The sequence below is a fragment of the Epinephelus lanceolatus genome, chromosome 5 (assembly GCF_041903045.1).
Source record: "Epinephelus lanceolatus isolate andai-2023 chromosome 5, ASM4190304v1, whole genome shotgun sequence".
NCBI classification, from domain to species: Eukaryota; Metazoa; Chordata; class Actinopteri; order Perciformes; family Serranidae; genus Epinephelus; species Epinephelus lanceolatus.
In genome coordinates, this window is record NC_135738.1 from 25,700,264 (window position 1) to 25,717,838 (window position 17,575).

A 17,575-nucleotide genomic window follows, 5' to 3' on the forward strand; every position below is an offset into this window, starting at 1 on the left:
AAATGTAATTGTAATCAGTTACTGAGAAAAAACAGTAATTAAATTACAGTTACTAATTAAGATGTGGTTGATTACAAAGTGTTTTTTGTGCATTATTTCTGGAAATCTTTCAACTTTGTTTTCCAGTTTAAAACATTTGTTAGAAAAATAATCAAATGTAAAAAGTTACATTACATACTACATTTTTAACAGGATAACTAGTAATCTGTAACCTATTACATTTTTTTTTATAATTGCAGGACATTACATTACATTAAAATATAATGTTTCTCAGTGAACACAAAACATATCTGTGCTTTTTGACAGTTGTGAGATCAACAACTTATATTTTCTTGGCATCAAGATGTAAAGTAAAATCATGTCTGAAGCTTTAGGTGGTGCCAGGTAATTAGGACCTTCACACACAATGTTTATAGCAGAAGGTATAGGTATTAAATAATCGGCTTGCTATGATGTGTGAATGTGTGTCCTAATGTATTTATGACAGCTAATCAGGCTTAGTGGAGCTGGGTCAGCGCATAGTTTTGTCAGTGTGTGTATCTGTAAGGAGCAGGGTGGGTTAGCACAGCAGAGCACATGTGTGTTCTGCTACTATCAGCACCCTTTTTCTTCAATTTTCTCTGAGGATACATTAAATGGGATTTACAGCTTCACTGTGCAACTTAATCAAAAAGGTACGTTTAAATCTGATTGCATTATATTGCATAGAATGTGATATATTCACTGTATACTGGATGAGTCGCTATTTCTGATATCCCCTCCAGCTCAGTGACTTTTTTATTTTCAGTAATAATAGTACCTAAGTAACAGCACCCAACCGCAACAAATGTCACTGTGACAAGCTGTATCTCTGTCAAGTGTGGGAAGAAGGTCACATGAGGTTTCCAGCTGGCCTACTTGGAGCATAGTCCTTAACATCTACAGTGTGATAGCTCATGCTGATCTCAGGGTTTCCCCTGGTGCAGGATGATGCCGACCTTTATACCAGTACCCCAGCCTTCCTACTCCCAGGCCAGGGAGAACCTGGTGAAGGCTATTCCACCCAAGATCCTCTGTCTGTTGGCCTGCGGAGGGAAAGACTGCCGCTATGAAGGACCAGAGTGCTGGAAATTAAATCAGCAGGTCATCCGAGGCCTTTTCTCCTCCTGGTGAGACGGTGTCACTGCAGCTGTGTTGCGTGCTGTTTCAAAAACATGAACTGGTAATTTACAGATTATGAACTTCTTCCCATGGCAGGGTGACAGATGACATTATTGCCATGGCAAGACCATCCAAGTGTCTGATTGAGAAGTACAACATCATAGACCAATTTCAAAGGTAATCACTGTTGCTCATTATTCCTGTGTTGTGTGTGCTGTTCTCCTGTGTGTCTGTGCAGTGTGTGGTTATGTATGATACACGAGAAGCTGTAAGAATTATGAGCCTTCTTGAAAGGTGTGACAACATTGTTATCGTACAACTCCCTGCGCACATACAGGTAATAAATAGGAAACAAAGTGGGGAAGGGATCAAGATTAGAAATATTAGATTAGACAGATTAAGAAAAAACCCTCTGTTACTTTCTATTGGGTGAATGAGGGTCTGACATCATTACTTTTATTATTACACTAATCAATTTTTCCCACTGTGGACATATTATTACTTTATTAGTATAAGAAATATTACCTTTGAGTGGGCATGATTCAGGGCCAAAAAAATTCACAATAACATTATTGCAATATCTATAGAAAATGTAAAATAATAATCACCTTTTACTCTGATTACTGTGTTTTAGGTCACTTCTTTTGGCAAATAATTTACCATAAAAAATTCAAGTGTAGGTTGGTGGAAAGGGAGACAACGCAAGAACATAAAGAAATGAAAATGATTTGGTTATTTGCCATTTCAATATACTGCGACACCCCTACCTTTGAGACACATACACAGCACCAGTGTCAGTCATTGTCTTCATAATATGACTTTCTCCCAGGCTGAACATCCGATCGATCATCAACATGCAGATACCAGGAGAGCATGCTCACTGTGGACCTCCCCTCGACCCTGAGAGTGGTTTCACATACTCTCCACAGGTCTTCATGGACAATGACAGTGAGATCTCGATACAGTAAATACACAACATGAAAGATTGACTGCCCTTTGTGTGCCACTCACATGGTGGGAAATGTGAGATAGAAACAGTTGAGCTGATGTAATGAGAGTTTTGGTTTGTGCCAACAGGGCAGCAACTAATTAGTGTTGTGTTTCTACATCATAAACTTGCCTGCAAACACAGCTCATCCTTATGAATGTCCATATGCACATATTTGTATTTTTTGCAGTTTACTTTTACAACTTTGGGATGCCAGATTTTGGTGTGTCCTCTCTCGTTGGTGTTATTGACGGGGTGAAGGTTTTGGCCTTTGCAGTAAAGGAAGGAAGAGTGGCTGTGCACTGCCATGCAGGCCTGGGCAGGACAGGTAGGAATATGCACTACTGTTCATATAAACAGTGTGTGTGTCAGGCTGTGCACATTTAGTGCTGTCATGTGTGTTTTCTTGTGTGTTCTTGCTGCCTAACAGGTGTCCTGATAGCCTGTTACTTGATTTACACCCTGCGCATCAGCCCGAGTGAGGCCGTCCATTACGTACGGATTAAACGGCCACGCTCTATCCAAACCCGTGCACAAATCAGCCAGGTGTTTGACTTTGCTCGCCTGCTTGGCACACAACTGGTGCAATACCCGGACCTCAGCCTGCGGCACGGCGCACCTTTCACCCTGCAGCACTACCTAAACCGACAGGCAATATTGCTGCATGGCCTGGAGGCACGCACCCTCAGACACACACCCAAGGTCAGAGCTTTATCATTACATTAACCCTTCATCATGAATATATCTAAATACACTGTGCAACAGTTTACATCCCCCTTCTTTTTTCTCCATTAGGTGGTATATCTTCTGTGTGTGCATCTCTCCTGCTTGGCCCTGGGTCTCCCTGCTCCTCCAGAGATCCAGGCCGAGCTGGAGAAGAGGTCAGCACTGAGGACCCTGAACAGGGCTGTGAGGGAGACCCTGGTGTCCAAACAGTACTTGCCCTTACTGAGGGAGGGTCATAAGGGCTCATGGGCGGGTTCAGGGTCAGTGTCCTCCTGGGACGAGCCACTGGGATTCTTGGAGAGGAAGAGAGAAGTGCTGCTAGACAAACGCAGCTACAGCGACTCTGACCTCAGCAAGATTGCAGTAAATGAGGTGCAGTTTCAGATTATCTGTTCACAGTTACATAAAGTCTCATGAGGCTTTTCTCACTTTGTTGCATTCTGTCCTGAAGGATATGGAGTCAAGCACATACTGCACCCCAGCACTTGGAAGTGAGAGACAGTGGTGTGTACAGGATCTCATACGCTCTGATTTGAGACCAGGTAGTCCGATCCTTGCCACCCTTTCACCAAGTCACCAGACCATCAAAAAGAAATCTCAGACACTCAACATCCCAATATCTAACATAACAACGAGCAACAACTGTGCGAAGAGGTCTAAGTGCACGGCTAAAAAGACACTTGGCAAATACAGCTCCAACATGGAGGTAACTGTGATTCTTACAGTGAAAAATTAAGCCAGTAAAGCCGGCTTCAATGTGAATGCTTTAAAATATTTTCATATTTTTATGTCATATATAGCTGTGCAGAAATCCACATAATCCAGGCCCAACTGCAGTCGCCCGTGCTATTGCTAAGGCAATGGCAGACCATGGTCCTCCAGGAGAAATCATCCTGCAAAGATCGGCTCTGCTGCAGGTGAATAACACCGCTGCAAACCTGGTTTCACATCGCAACATGTCACTTTGATCTTGAGCTCTAGAGCCATTGAATTAATACAGTCACTTACCTTTCCCAACAGGAGGAGCTAAACAGTAGCGACTGTGGCTGGGCTCTGCTGGTCACTGAGTCAGATCCTCAGGTTCTCAGTTGTCTGTTGTGGACCTGGCTGGACAAGTTAAGGGTCAGTGGCATCAGACAGGAGGGAATGATTCCAGTGTTTTCAGTTTATGAAGTAAAAAATACACCTTGATGTGTTGCATCTCCGTTTACACTCCCCATACTGTGGTAACGTCCCGTCTCTGTCTCTTCAAACCTCATCCAGGAGCCTGTTCTGAGTGCAGAGGATGTAGACAGGTTGACCAGTGGAGCGAACAACAGGAAACCTCTCAGTGTGCTCAAGAAGGTAAAGAAACACGTGTGTGATGATTCACCTTTGACTCTTGAGTATTCTTCTTAAGACTCCTTTACACTCTAAAACTCGTATGCAAAGATTTAAAATGTTGTTCAATATGACATCATTACAGCCACAGAGACACACCATCTATTGTCTACTGAGCTGTGTGAGTACAGTGACCAACCTGTGTCCACACAGAGAGGAGGCAGTGCTGCAGCGACTGATGCGGGCCCTTACAAGGGTGAGACACGTCGAATTATAGCATGTTGAAGTTGTGCAGTTCCACAAGAAACCATTTAATATTGTTCAATAATTTGCCTTTTTTAAATATCACCAGCGCCCCCAGGAGGCAATGGGAAACCTTGCGACTCTGATGAAGGTCCTGAAGGCGAGTTTGAAAGAAACCTTCCACAACTACAGATACCTCACAAGGGCCTGCAGCACCAATGCTACAATTTGAAGCATGCTGTGCGTTCCAGTACCCACACTACCATACTATATAGTATACCAGAAAAAGATTTAGTGTGTCCCAATATGTAGTATGTCAAATGCAGTATGTCAAAAATGCCAGGATGGTCTACTACTGTTGGTCCAATTTTGCAGTATGCAAGCCAATATGCTTTTCTGGTTCTTCTGACCCACAATTCTCTGCACAGCGGACGACACGACACATCGACTGAGTGAGCAGCAGAGAGATAACAGCTTGATGGCTCATTGACAGCTGTTTGACAGCTGACTGACAAGCTGCTGTCAGAAGTTGCAATGACAGATGACAGCGCATTCAAGTAACTGATGACCAGTCGAAGAGTAATAATAGGAATATTGATTAAGTTGAAAAAAATTAATAATTAAATATTACAAACAACAATAGAACATAACTATTAAAATATTAATTGGCAGAGAACTGCAGATGTATGAGGGATTCAGGGCGTAATGTTATGAGACAGTGGTATGTCCTGTGTGCATACTGCATGCAACAGTACGTACATTTTGAGGGCAGCTGCAGCACCTACTAAAAGTAAAAAGAAAAAGTATGTGATGCGGAACGCACATGGACTGATTACTGAAAAGGCCTACTGGGCACAGGCCCAGGGGCCCAAAGTGTCAGGGGGCAACCCTGGCCTTCACCTGCAACATGTCACTCAAGTTAACAGCTACTGATCAAGAAGAGACACAAATGACCAATAAAGACACCATATTACCTCAAAGAGACACAAAACTACCAAAACATGCAGAGAAATTACAAAAATATGCAAAACAACAACAAAAAAGAGGCAAAACCACCACAAAGCCTGTGTGTTTGCAACTACGACATATTAAAATGTTTGCTGTGAAAAGGGCAGATTAGAACAAGTCTTTTTGGAGCCCTTGGCAAGATTTGGCCTTTGGAGTACCCCACCAGCTCTTACTGACACCATCCAGTTCACAAAAAAGTAACCAACCACCAGAAAATGTCTTTCTCTATCTTTTTAGATTTATCAAATAAACTGCCAACCATGTATTAAGTATGATCTCCCCAATCTTGTCTTAGCCTAATCTAAGTTTATCTGTTATGTTTGGCGCTAAAATGTTGTGTTTGTGTTGTTTTTTCTTGTACTTTCACACACTATCACCACACACAGGAGGGCGACAAATGTGCAAAAATATACTAATCATTAAAAAAGAAACATAAGAGCTCATAGATTTTTACGCTTAGATCCCTTCTCTATCTTTTTCAAGAATTTGTGTGGCTTCAGTTGATACAGAAGATTGATCCCTCAGACCCACAATATGAATCTGGATGTATCCTTGAAACCACAATTAACTGAGTTTAAAAAAAGAAAAGAGAAATAACACCTTATAAAACCCCTAATGTAGAATTCAACAACGACACTAATACATTTACTGTAGGCTCATATATTTGTTTCATGTCTACTTTAAATAGTATGTAAGCTACTGTACCTTAGTACCAGTAGACTGAATCCAAACAGTGTGTCCACAGTGTGACCCTGTGGCCTGTGTCAGCCTTTCATGCCTAATAAATCATTTACACCATCTGCATACTGTGTTTTCTCTTATAACATTATCGGGAAATTCCTTCACTTGACCTGCACTGTTGCAATACACAGCACATATTAAACATGCCTGTCAGAGAGACGTCTCCACGACAGCGTTGTCATAGTGAAGCTGACAACAAGCACTAAACAATCTGTGTTTGGGTTCAGTGCACATGCTGAGTTCCTGGGATCTCACCGTAATACCCTGACACACAGAGAGGCTCACAGCAACATCAGGATACTCATGAGGTAAAATGATCTATCTATTTATTTTAGGTCACTAAACTGATAGCAAGTTATTGATTTGTACGTACTTGGTAGACATCTTGTGGTTTTGTTACAGGCTACTGTAGGTGTATGATACCTGTGTTCACTTGGTGAACCATTAGTTAAACTTTACCCACATATCACCATTAAACAGTAGGCCTTTATTCCAGCGTACAGTTAGCTCATTTGAGTTAGCCAGTAGCTAGCTCAAAATGTATCTCATTAAATGGCCTAAACAAGTGACAGTGCTGTCAGGTTCACTGCTCTGTAACTAAAGTGTAAGATTAGATGTAGTGCTAGCTTTCATATGTGTGACAAGTGGAACTAATATGACTAAATTATAGATTTTAGATGTTTCTTTGTTTTCCTCTCAGTGATTGTATGTTTTTTTTAAAATACACCCTAAATAATTAATTCAGCTAATTATATATTTACATGGTAAATGTGATAAAATGAAATAAAACTAAACTAAAAACGTGTTTAACATTCAAATTTTTTTAAAAAAAATCACAGCTAAAGGGTGTTTCCTTATTTTGTGACAAACAAAACTTTCTATAACTTTCTAGTGCTTCACATCCAGCTCAAATGAACACATGCTGCTGCTTATTATTATTCAAAAACATCTGCTGTGATTGACAGTTCTGCTGTCCATGGTGACATCACACACTGAGGAGCAGTTCAGAATGATGCACAGTGTGTACATGTGAACTTCCATCAGTACCTTCAGGCTTTAACTGCCCCTAAATAACATTTCTAACAATAAAATACACATAATACGGCCTCTTACGGAGCTTGTTGCTACAAGTCCCAGTTATTTGCAGCACAGAATCTAAAGAAACATTTACTAAGTTTGGAGTAGACTCTAATAAAACCTCAAGCACCAGTCAGACCTGTTAGAGATGCTAATGAGGGCTAAATTTCCCATTCAAAGGAAATGTGTGCCAAGGGACCTTTAGAGGGCAAGTGAGCCAATGTGCATAGGAGTCATAAATTTGATAATTTTTATGCTACAACCATGGATGACAGCAGAAGTGCTCCAAAAGCTAATTAATGAATATTCCCTTCCTTACAATCCATCTCTCTCTCAGGGTAATGTCAAGTACTGAACCTTGGGTTGGGACCTGGAGGCCCCACAAGCCAAGAGGGCCCATAGCTGCCCTCTATGGCAGCCCAGGGCCCAAGTATGCACTGCCTGGACTCACAGGTATAGCCAGAATGGCCGTTAAGCTTTTTTTTCAACCACCAACACCATTATTATGATTAGTACTGACACTGTCTGTCCTTGTTTCCACCATAAAGGAGTTTCTCAACATGACCCCACTAAATACAAAGCACCAATGTTCAGCTTTGGGGCACGTCATGACCGCAAGCTAGAGAGCTCCCCTGGACCAAGCTACCTCATCCCCTCCAACATCACCAAAGTGGGCAGAGACGGCACTCCTGCGTTTTCACTCCACAGCCGTCCAAAGGAGCCACAATTGTTCCAGGCTCCCGGACCAGGTCAGCCAACCCCTTCACACATAACTGATTTTGTAAAAGCGCATGGAATTAAAACGCTGCTGATCTCAAATCTCAGACTACGCACTGAAATCTGACATTTAAATGCACACTGTTGTCATCTGAGTTTGCCGGTCAGCAGTGTTTTTAAACACACTTCCTTGCTGTTTTAGGCAAATACTCCCCAGAGCGTTCAGTAAAGGCGATCTTCCACTCCGCTCCTGCTTATTCTCTATCTGGGAGGGGCAAAGACATCAACACTATCCAAACACCAGGTACCGTATTTGGTGTCAACTTTATTTAAGCTGTGGGTAATAAAATTCAATGTTGCATGGAGTATACATTTCACCTGTAACTCATTCTGCAGGTCCAGCCTCCTACTCTCTGCCCCCAGTGCTGGGAGACAAAACTGTGGCCACATCTGCAGCTCCCACCTTCTCGTTTTGTGGCCGCAGCAAAAACGGAAGCTTCCATGAGGACCTGAAGAAGGTCCGTATGAATGTCATGACAATAATTTCCTTAAAAAATATGTAGAACTCCTTACACTTTTTCTCTATACATTTGTTCCCCCTCCAGACTCCTGGCCCCGCTGCCTACAAAGTTGTGGACCCTTGTATTTACAATAAAAAACCTCCCCAGTTTAGCATGACAGGCCGCAACTTCCCACCCAGTGAAACCACAAAGAAACCAGGACCTGGCGCACACTGTCCTGAGCAGGTAAGAAACCTCACTGGGGCTTTGACGAAATATTTTGCATTTGTTCCTTTGCTGACGTTTTTTCTCTTCCTAGGTGACCTTCACAAGAGCAAAAGCTCCGAGCTTCTCCTTTGGACTACGTCACTCGGAGTTCATCGCGCCCCTCATCATAGATGTGCCTGAATAATCACACATCATCTCATTTCAACCAGAAATTCACACAGCATAAAACAAAAAGCACAATAAAGCTCAGAAAGCAAACTGTGCAGAATTATTGAGATCAGATTATATCGCCACAGTTGAAAGGACCCACTGTGTTAGTACATGTCACTTTGTCAGGGTTATGACCACTATCAGTATTTGAAGTAAGGAATACTGAATTTAAAAAAAAGGCTTCATGAGTGGCACATGTCTGACATGATTTTTAAGAAAGTATCTTAGACTGGTTTTATTTCCCGAGCTTTTTCTTGTTGGTTCAGAAAACTACTATTTATTTGTGATTTTGTAATTAACATTTTCAGTCAGTACTTTATAAGAATCAATCATAACATGTCATGGCAGGTGTTAATAGTAATATAAAAGATGGCTTCATTCCTTGTAAGTGTCCCAATGAGCCTTGTCAGGGAACCAGCATGCACCATAACGCAAGGCTCTCCTACTGGCCTGACCTGAATGGAATGAAGCCAGTATTAATGCTTTTAGACACACCTGCTGTGTTAGTCAAGAGGGGTCTGTGTTTAGCTGGCACATAAATCATCAGTGTAACAGAGACTATGAAACTATTTTATCAAGAGAAGTGAAATGTTATTTTTATCGAGGATGTTGTGTTACTTCCAATCCACAAAAACCTTTGATGCACTGAAAAAAAATCACTTGTCCTCTACACACCCAATTTGTGGAACTGGATGGTAAATGGACCTGCATTTGTAGAGCGCCTTTTAGTCATCTAGTGACCACTCAAAGCGCTTTATACACTACGAGTCACGTTCACCCATTCACACACTGGTGGCTGAGGCTACCATACATGGTACCGCCTGCTACTCAGTTTTAACACACTCAAACACACCGATGGAACAGCCATCGGGAGCAATTTGGGATTCAGTATCTTGCTCAAGGATACTTCGACATGCAGCCTGGAGGAGGCCGGGATTGAATCGCTGATCTTTCGATTGGTGGACGACCCGCTCTACGTCTAAGCCACAGCCGCCCATTCAGTTCAACATTATATTAAACACTTAAGCAATGACATTATGCACTGCAGTTATTTTAGTATAGAAATGGTAATTGGAATGATTAAACATGGAAAGAATGTTTCTCCAATTATATTGTAGCTTGGACATTATGTCCTAAAAGATGTGATGGGACAAAGAGAAGAAGGGGTATGTTCTTGATGGTTACAGGTAGAGGCAGGGGTACTTTTTTAAAGTCTGGCTGCTGAGTTTGATATTGCTTTTTCATGATATGGGCCTGCAGATGCAGAGCTAACTGCAAGCCCCATGCGGCAATGCCATTTAAATGGGAACATTACCTAAATTAATTACTCAAATATGTTATTTCAGTGGCCTAGGGAAGGTAAATTAATATTTGTGAACATGAGCTACTCTCTCTCAAAGCCAGACATCAGAGAAGAAAGAAGGCTAGGCCAGGCTAGCCATAGGCTGCTCCAGAGACAATGAATGGGAGCCTGATTTTGTGGACCCCCTTTAAAAAAAATAATAAATAAAAAAATAAAAAAAGAGAAAAATAAAATCCTTTGCATTTTTTTTTATTTCCTTGGGACAATAATACAAAAAACTTTTTAAAATGTGTTTTATTTATTAGTTGGTTTTTTGTTTTGTTTTTTTTAAATCAGACCTCATACTTTTTTAAATATAAGCCTCAGCCTAATGGCTGAGATGGCCCTTCATGGTAATGGTAAAACAGTAAGAAAAAAAGTACAACCCATGTACTGTTATAATGCTTTTGACATGTTAATATACCAACAAATATCACTTTGTTACCATGGAATTAGTAGTGTACCAGTACTAGTAGTATTTTCACGTATGATAGATTAAGACCTACTTTGAAAACATCTCAGAAATGGTCCAGAATTTATATATTTAAGCAATATCACACAAGAGGGAGTGATGTTATACTCGTATATGTGATTGTGCTGTGATTGTCTATGGCCAAATCACAGCCATGACGATATACGAGTATAACATCACGAGCTCGAGTGTGATATTGCTTAATTAACAACAATTAATGTAATCTTTTTTATTTTCATAAAAATGTGAATTTATTATTTTAGCATCACCACCTTTTACCATAAAAGGACAATTCAACCGTTTGGTTGAGCATGGATTTAGACAGTGAAAAAATAAATAAATAAATCATACTTAAACAATAAATTATTTCAGCCTATATGTATTGGATAACATTACATGTTTCATTAAATAACAATGAATGATCAGAAGACTTTTGATTTCTTAGTGAATAGTGACATTAGTTCAACACCATTACATTAACCTTGAAAAGCCAAATGAACCGTTTGGTAGGGCATGTTAAAAAGTAATATTTGACCCATATACTTCTTTTATTTTTTGTGTTAAAAACATTAAACAAATTGCGTTTCTTTAATTAAAGAAAAAACAAACAAAACAAAAAAAGAGAGAATCTGAGGTCATTCTTGACAGGCACTTGTAAGGACAGCAGGCGCCATGACGAAGGGGTCCTTCAGGCGTCCCCGTTGCATAGAAACGAAAACCGTCGGAGATGAAACAACCACAAACTTTTAATATCCTGATACCCAGATGAATACATGGAACCAACAGACTTTTCCTTGTGATTGAGAAACATAATTAACACAAGACAGTCAGCGACATTAGGATAAGTACTTCTGGTTAAATGCTATCAACGCTAATTCAGTTAGCGGCGCTAACGTTAGCCTCCTTCAGTGCTCAGGGTGAAATGTGGAAGTAACGGTACAGTAATGATACTTTAACAAGACAAATGTAATTATTGATCGTCTCTGTGATATACTCAGCTTCAGCTAGCATGAGTTTTGTCGATGTCAGGACCGAGAACCCGGTGAAATGAGCGATATCTAGCCGAACCACACGATGTGAATCTCGGCTAACTGACGGAAAGCTAGCTAAGACTCATTCTCATTGTCAGTAGCCACCGTATACTAGCTCCTATTGGAGCTCAGGTTGTTTGTTAGGTGTTTATTAATTCAGACAGGCAAGTGTTGACTAATACAATCGTCCCAGGCAAAGCATAGAAAGTTTAATAAAGTACTAAAATGGCTGGCGACATTGGCAGCATCCCTGAACTGGACCAGAAGAAGTACGACTCAGAGGAACAAGTTAAGATCATCTGTCTGGGGGACAGTGCTGTGGGTAAATCTAAGTGAGTATTAGCCGCAGTAATCTCAGGCTTCCTGTAGCTGTTTTGTGTTTTATAATATTTGTAACTTTCCTGAATAGAACATCTATTATTCTGTCTAATATTTCATTGTTGCGTTGACACAGACTGTGAATCTCTTTCTCTCTCCTTAAGGCTGATGGAGAGGTTTCTCCTGGACGAGTAGTATCCTTTTGCAGCATACTAGTGTCAGCCATTTCTGTAAGTCATTATATGTAGTATTATTATAGCCATAACAGCCTCTGTGTGCACATGAACATGCTATTTAAGGGCAGGCCGGCCTGCCTCTGACAAAGCTGTTGAGAGGTTAAGACCCTTAACTGTCTCTGCAGTCGGCCGCAGCAGTTGTCAACCTATGCACTGACTCTCTACAAACACACAGCCACTGTAGGAAACAAGACAGTAGTGGTCGGTATGTATGGTGCAGCTGCTTTTGTTCTGCTGTCAGTGACGACAGGAAAATCACCTGGAAAGCTTAAATCAGCAGGGATGGTTTTTGTTTTTGATTCACAGATTTCTGGGACACAGCTGGTCAGGAGAGATTTCAGAGCATGCATCCTTCGTACTACCACAAAGCACATGCATGCATCATGGTAATACACGCTTTTGGTTTTACGACAGGTGCATTTCAGTACTCATCTTGCTCCCTGTTGGGACCTTGCATATGTGACTGTAAAAAGTATTCAGAAAAGTAAGGATAAATGATTTCAGATTGATTACTTAAACAACACTTTCCATAAAAAGGCCCAAAATATTGTTTAAGCTACACTCTACACTCTGGTTAAAATCCATTTCTCAAGTATACATTTAACTTGTTCCTTTAGCCTTAAAGGGTTTATCTCACAAAAAATGTACTCATGTTTTGGGATTTAAGAGGCAGAGAAGTCAACAAGGACTTGTTAGATGACTGCTGGAATGCACCAGTTGAACTGGGGAGGTGACACACTGTCACTGTCAGTACATAAGGCTAAACTCCTGTGTAAACACCTTTCTTCTTTCTCTTAGGTTTTTGATGTTCAAAGGAAGATCACATATAAGAATCTGGCCAACTGGTATAAGGAGCTGAGAGAGTACAGACCTGAGATACCCTGCTGTGTGGTTGCCAACAAAATTGATGGTGAGTCTGGCTCTGACACTGCACATAACAATGATTAATTGCCCGACCAACACATATGACTCTGGACGTATAGAGGCAATCATGTTTGTTTTTCCGTATCTGCAGCTGACTTGAAGGTGACACAGAGAAGCTTTAACTTTGGAAAGAAGCAAGGACTCCCATTTTACTTTGTATCAGCAGCTGATGGGACCAATGTAGTTAAGGTTTGAACTTTTGCTTATTCGCCTGTGGTATTAAAGGGAGAGTTTTTGAAGTGGAGTTGTGTAAGGTACTTATCCATAGTCAGTTTATTACCTATAGTAGATGGCAGTCACAGTCGTGTTGTAACAGAAGCGAAGCAACATACTGCAGTGGACGGGGGCGTTAGTCACCTAAAAAATCAACATAAGTTTAAGTGTATGTTATATTTAGAACATTTTCACTGCCTTACCTTGTTGTCAGACAGCCCTCTCCAGCAGAGAACTGAAGTTGTTATATCACTCATGTTCTTGTCAAAGCCACCAAACTCAAACAGTAATCTTAGCTCGCTGAACATGTTAGCTGCTGGTTTACCGCTGTCTCTATCATTTAGTTGTTTGTGTTATTGTGTGACTTTAGTGAACCAGAACTAAACCTTTAAAACACCAAAGTCACACAAGAACACAAACTAACGGATTGAAACAGCGGCAGACCAGCAGCTCCTGTGTTCTGTGAGGTCAAATTGCAGTTTTGTTAAAGAAGTCTGGTGGCTTTGATAAGAGCATAGTTAACAGCATCCGTTTCCCGTTGGAAATGGCTGTCTGACGGCAGTGTAAAGCTGTGAAAAAATTATAAATGTAGCATACGCTTAAATTGATATTAATTTTTTTAGGTGGCTGAAATACATCTTGTTGCTGCCCCTGTCCACAGTAGTACTTTGTTTAGCTTCCGTGGCAGTACTCCTGGCTGCTTCTCCAAACTGGGACCGTGCTGACTGCCATTTGCTGTAGGGAACACACTGACTGTGAATAAGTACCTCATACAACCCCACTTCAAAAATCCAATCCTTTTAATGTCAGCGATCACTAAATTAATTCTTCATGCATTTCAAACTCATTAATACAGTTAACTGTATGTATGACATTACAACAGGTTTGACAGTGCTCCTTTTATAAACAAAATTTCAAGTTAATTCAGCCTGTATAATCTCATAAATTGTCCAGACCACTTGAGCGCCCCCTGTGTGTTGATAGTTCTGACTGACTGTCACAACAGATGTTCAGAGAGATGATCAAGAGAGCAGTGGACTACAAGCAAAACCCCAGCGACTTCATGGATGAAGTGATGCAAGAATTAGAGGTACACCTCTTTGAATACAGAAACACAGTGTGATCACTGATGTGCTTATCTTTGAAGCTGTTTAATACAACCCTAACCAAAGGCGCTCTAAGAAACTCCATAATTGGTTTATAAGCTGCCATTGTTGTTTTGTTTAAAACAAATTTGTGAGATGCCCACATTCATGAACACAATTTACTTTTTTAATGACTTCTTTGTTCAGTTGGAATATGTTTATACTAATTTACTCTCCTGTCTTTGTTGCTGAAATGAGTTTTTGGCTAAAAACATGTTTGTATTGATGTCGTTTGTTGCACTAATCTCATAGAACTTTGACCTGGAGAAGAAGGAAGATAACTCAGAAGCAGAGGAGGACGGACTGAAAGCAGAGAGTCCCGAGCTGGTCTGACAGATGTTTACACATCCTTCAAACCCTGTTCTCATCTCATGGATAAGTTATCCTCCTCTGGGGTTGCAGCTCAACAGGCACAATATTTGTCACTATGTTGGTCTGCTTTTATACCAGTGGTTTCTAACTCAGCCACGTGAGGTTGGCAGACAGTCTTGTAGTCACGTTTTAAGTCACTGCCCTCATGTGACATCTGCAGGGAAATAAACCTGGTGGAATAATTAGGAATTGTGTTAATATTGTGTCATTTAGCTGCTGTGTTAGGCTTGTCATTAATACTTTGTCTAAAAACATCTACTATAATAATAGTAGAAAATCCTACAATGAGGCTGAATGTGTTTTCATTTTGTAATAAGAATGTGAAGCATTGAAAAACGAACTCGCACAGCAAAGAGAACGTGTGACTATGAACTGTATTTGCTGCTGTTCTCGATGTTTGTGTGTAGTGTTGTGTGCAGTGCCAGCGGGGGAGCTGCTGCTGTTGGCTGCTTTTGTTGCATTTATTTTATGATGTAAAGTCTGTTTCAGCACACTTTAAATGAAAACTTAATGTACCATGTAACCAAATTATTATCATGTCTCTCTTTGCCACTTGCTGTGATTGAGCAACAGGCACAAGAGCACCCAGTACTCAACTCAGCATATTGTACAACTGCCAGTCATACATGAGTAGACATCAGCTGTATTGAACTCTTGTGAAGATCTCAGCCTTGTGAAATGTTCAGCCAGCTATGTCCCTCATGATGGATGTGAGGTGGCTGTGTGTGTGTTCATATTAGCAGGAATGGTGCCATGAAGAACATTAAATCAGTTTCCTGGCAGAAAGTGAATTTATAGGTCCAGTCTGTTTTCTTTAATTTATAATCACCTGAAAATATGTTTTTTAGGGCCAGAGCAGCACGTGATTGTCTATTGGGGAGGCTTAACATACTCAAAATCTCATGAAACTTTGCACACACACGTCACATTTGGTGAAAAATTTGTCATGTTCAGCTTCCAAAAAATGGCTCAGTAGCGCCCTCTACAATTTTTTTTTTTTTTTACAAAGCAGCCCCCGAAGCTGGCTTGACCTACATGTACGAAACTTGGTAGGCACGTGTAACATACCAGGACGTACAAAAAAGTCTCTTGGAGCCATAACCTAAATCCAACAGGAAGTCAACCATTTTGAATTTTATGTGGAATTTTTGTGCATTTTTGGCCATTTCCAGGGGTCGTACTTTATCAAACTTCTCCTACGGATTTGATCGGATCGACTTCAAATTTGGTGTGTACCATCTGAAGACATTGGACATCAAAAGTTCAAAGCTTGAGTTTTCATTCAACTGTGTAACCGTGGCGAGGCGTCAAACTGGAAGTGGTTTGTAACTCCAGAATACATGGTCCAATCTGCCCCAAACTTCACGTTTCATAAAGCTCCAGGCCTGAAGCCACCTACATGCACATTAGGTATCATGGTGATTGCGACACCTACTGGCAACAGGAAGTACGTTTTGTCAGACACTTATCTTTTGATTTACATGATACATGATTTACAGAGTTGGGACTACGGTTGAAGAGCAGCAACATGATGTATAATTCATGTCCTCTACAGGGCGACATAGTGGAAAACAGAAGTAATACAAAATGTAAAACAGGTCATTCTAGCGCCCACACTCCATGGAAGATATACCATCTCACCCCAGCATACAGTTCCTGACTTTAACAGAAATGAACTGCCGCGTCAACCGGCATTCTGCCAGCACCCCTGAGTTGCGCAAAGGTGCGAGGGCCCGTTCATTGCTGCTTGCAGCTTTAATATTTTCTTGCTACCTTAGAATGAGACGTTTATTTCTATAGTGCATAGGGAGCGAGTCCAAATCCACCACGTTTCTGCATTAGCCCAGAACGGACAAATTAAACACCGGCTCTAGATAGGGCCATTCACATTTTTGTGTCAGCGACTGTAGTTTGCAGCCACTCAGCAATGAGCTATATCGGAAAAACACACATATTTTACGTGAAATGGCCTCATTCAGCATTTTTACCACTTTTAATCACCAGGGGTCTCATTTATGAAATAATGCGTAGGATCCAAACAAAAAATGTACGTATGAACAAAAGCCAAAAATGGCATCTGCCAAAAAATATTCTAACAATTTCTACAATCAGGCTTCCACCTCACCATCTGTGTTAGCAATTACCCATCTCCAAAATGTATGGGTTAAAGTTTCTCCCATCAAGTCTGTTTTTATACATGACAACTTTTTGTGTGAGAAGTGGCGGGCTTTCAGGCCTCATTTTGTGCGTACGCAATGTTTATAAATGACACCCCTGGCCCCTGGTTTGTTTTGCAGAGGAAAAGACCTCTGCAGATAATTTGGCTCCCAGTAAAAACCTCTTAAACAATGATCTCTAAAGGAATCTTAACCAGGAGTTCATGCTTGCCACATGGGAAAATTCTCAGCTGGTTGCAATCTGCAATCCTCACCACTAGATGCCACTAAATCCCACACACTGCTCTTTTAACATACCATTCAGTTATTTATAGCTGTTATGTTGTACACAGAAACCATGTGTATATATAATATTTATATTTGGCTGTTTTGTGTGGCATTTATTCAAAATAAATCACACTGGAATGTTACTTTAGTACCGAGAAACTGAATTAGCAGGAACAAGAC

The 17,575-nt window shown here is 40.8% G+C and overlaps 3 protein-coding genes across 3 annotated transcripts; all 3 read left to right on the top strand.

Annotated features, from left to right (window-relative positions):
* The first annotated feature begins 966 nt into the window (after window positions 1–966).
* LOC117261860 (protein tyrosine phosphatase domain-containing protein 1) lies at window positions 967–4,649 on the top strand. The gene is made up of 12 exons (XM_078168366.1): window positions 967–1,148; window positions 1,237–1,317; window positions 1,970–2,088; window positions 2,319–2,456; window positions 2,559–2,830; window positions 2,924–3,226; window positions 3,306–3,560; window positions 3,655–3,771; window positions 3,875–3,976; window positions 4,118–4,198; window positions 4,320–4,430; window positions 4,527–4,649. The coding sequence occupies exons 1-12, from the start codon at window positions 967–969 to the stop codon at window positions 4,647–4,649; spliced, it is 1,884 nt and encodes a 627-aa protein (XP_078024492.1).
* A 1,641-nt stretch (window positions 4,650–6,290) lies between these two features.
* Window positions 6,291–9,931, top strand: cimap1b (ciliary microtubule associated protein 1B). The gene is made up of 7 exons (XM_033635797.2): window positions 6,291–6,474; window positions 7,581–7,696; window positions 7,792–7,992; window positions 8,163–8,264; window positions 8,357–8,478; window positions 8,566–8,706; window positions 8,780–9,931. Exons 1-7 carry the CDS (start codon window positions 6,470–6,472, stop codon window positions 8,870–8,872), a joined length of 780 nt encoding a protein of 259 aa, XP_033491688.1. The 5' UTR covers window positions 6,291–6,469; the 3' UTR covers window positions 8,873–9,931.
* A 1,467-nt stretch (window positions 9,932–11,398) lies between these two features.
* rabl2 (RAB, member of RAS oncogene family-like 2) lies at window positions 11,399–15,742 on the top strand. Its single transcript, XM_033634564.2, has 8 exons — window positions 11,399–12,075; window positions 12,226–12,255; window positions 12,423–12,502; window positions 12,604–12,683; window positions 13,096–13,207; window positions 13,313–13,410; window positions 14,441–14,524; window positions 14,832–15,742. The coding sequence occupies exons 1-8, from the start codon at window positions 11,969–11,971 to the stop codon at window positions 14,910–14,912; spliced, it is 672 nt and encodes a 223-aa protein (XP_033490455.1). The 5' UTR covers window positions 11,399–11,968; the 3' UTR covers window positions 14,913–15,742.
* The last annotated feature ends 1,833 nt before the right edge of the window (window positions 15,743–17,575 follow it).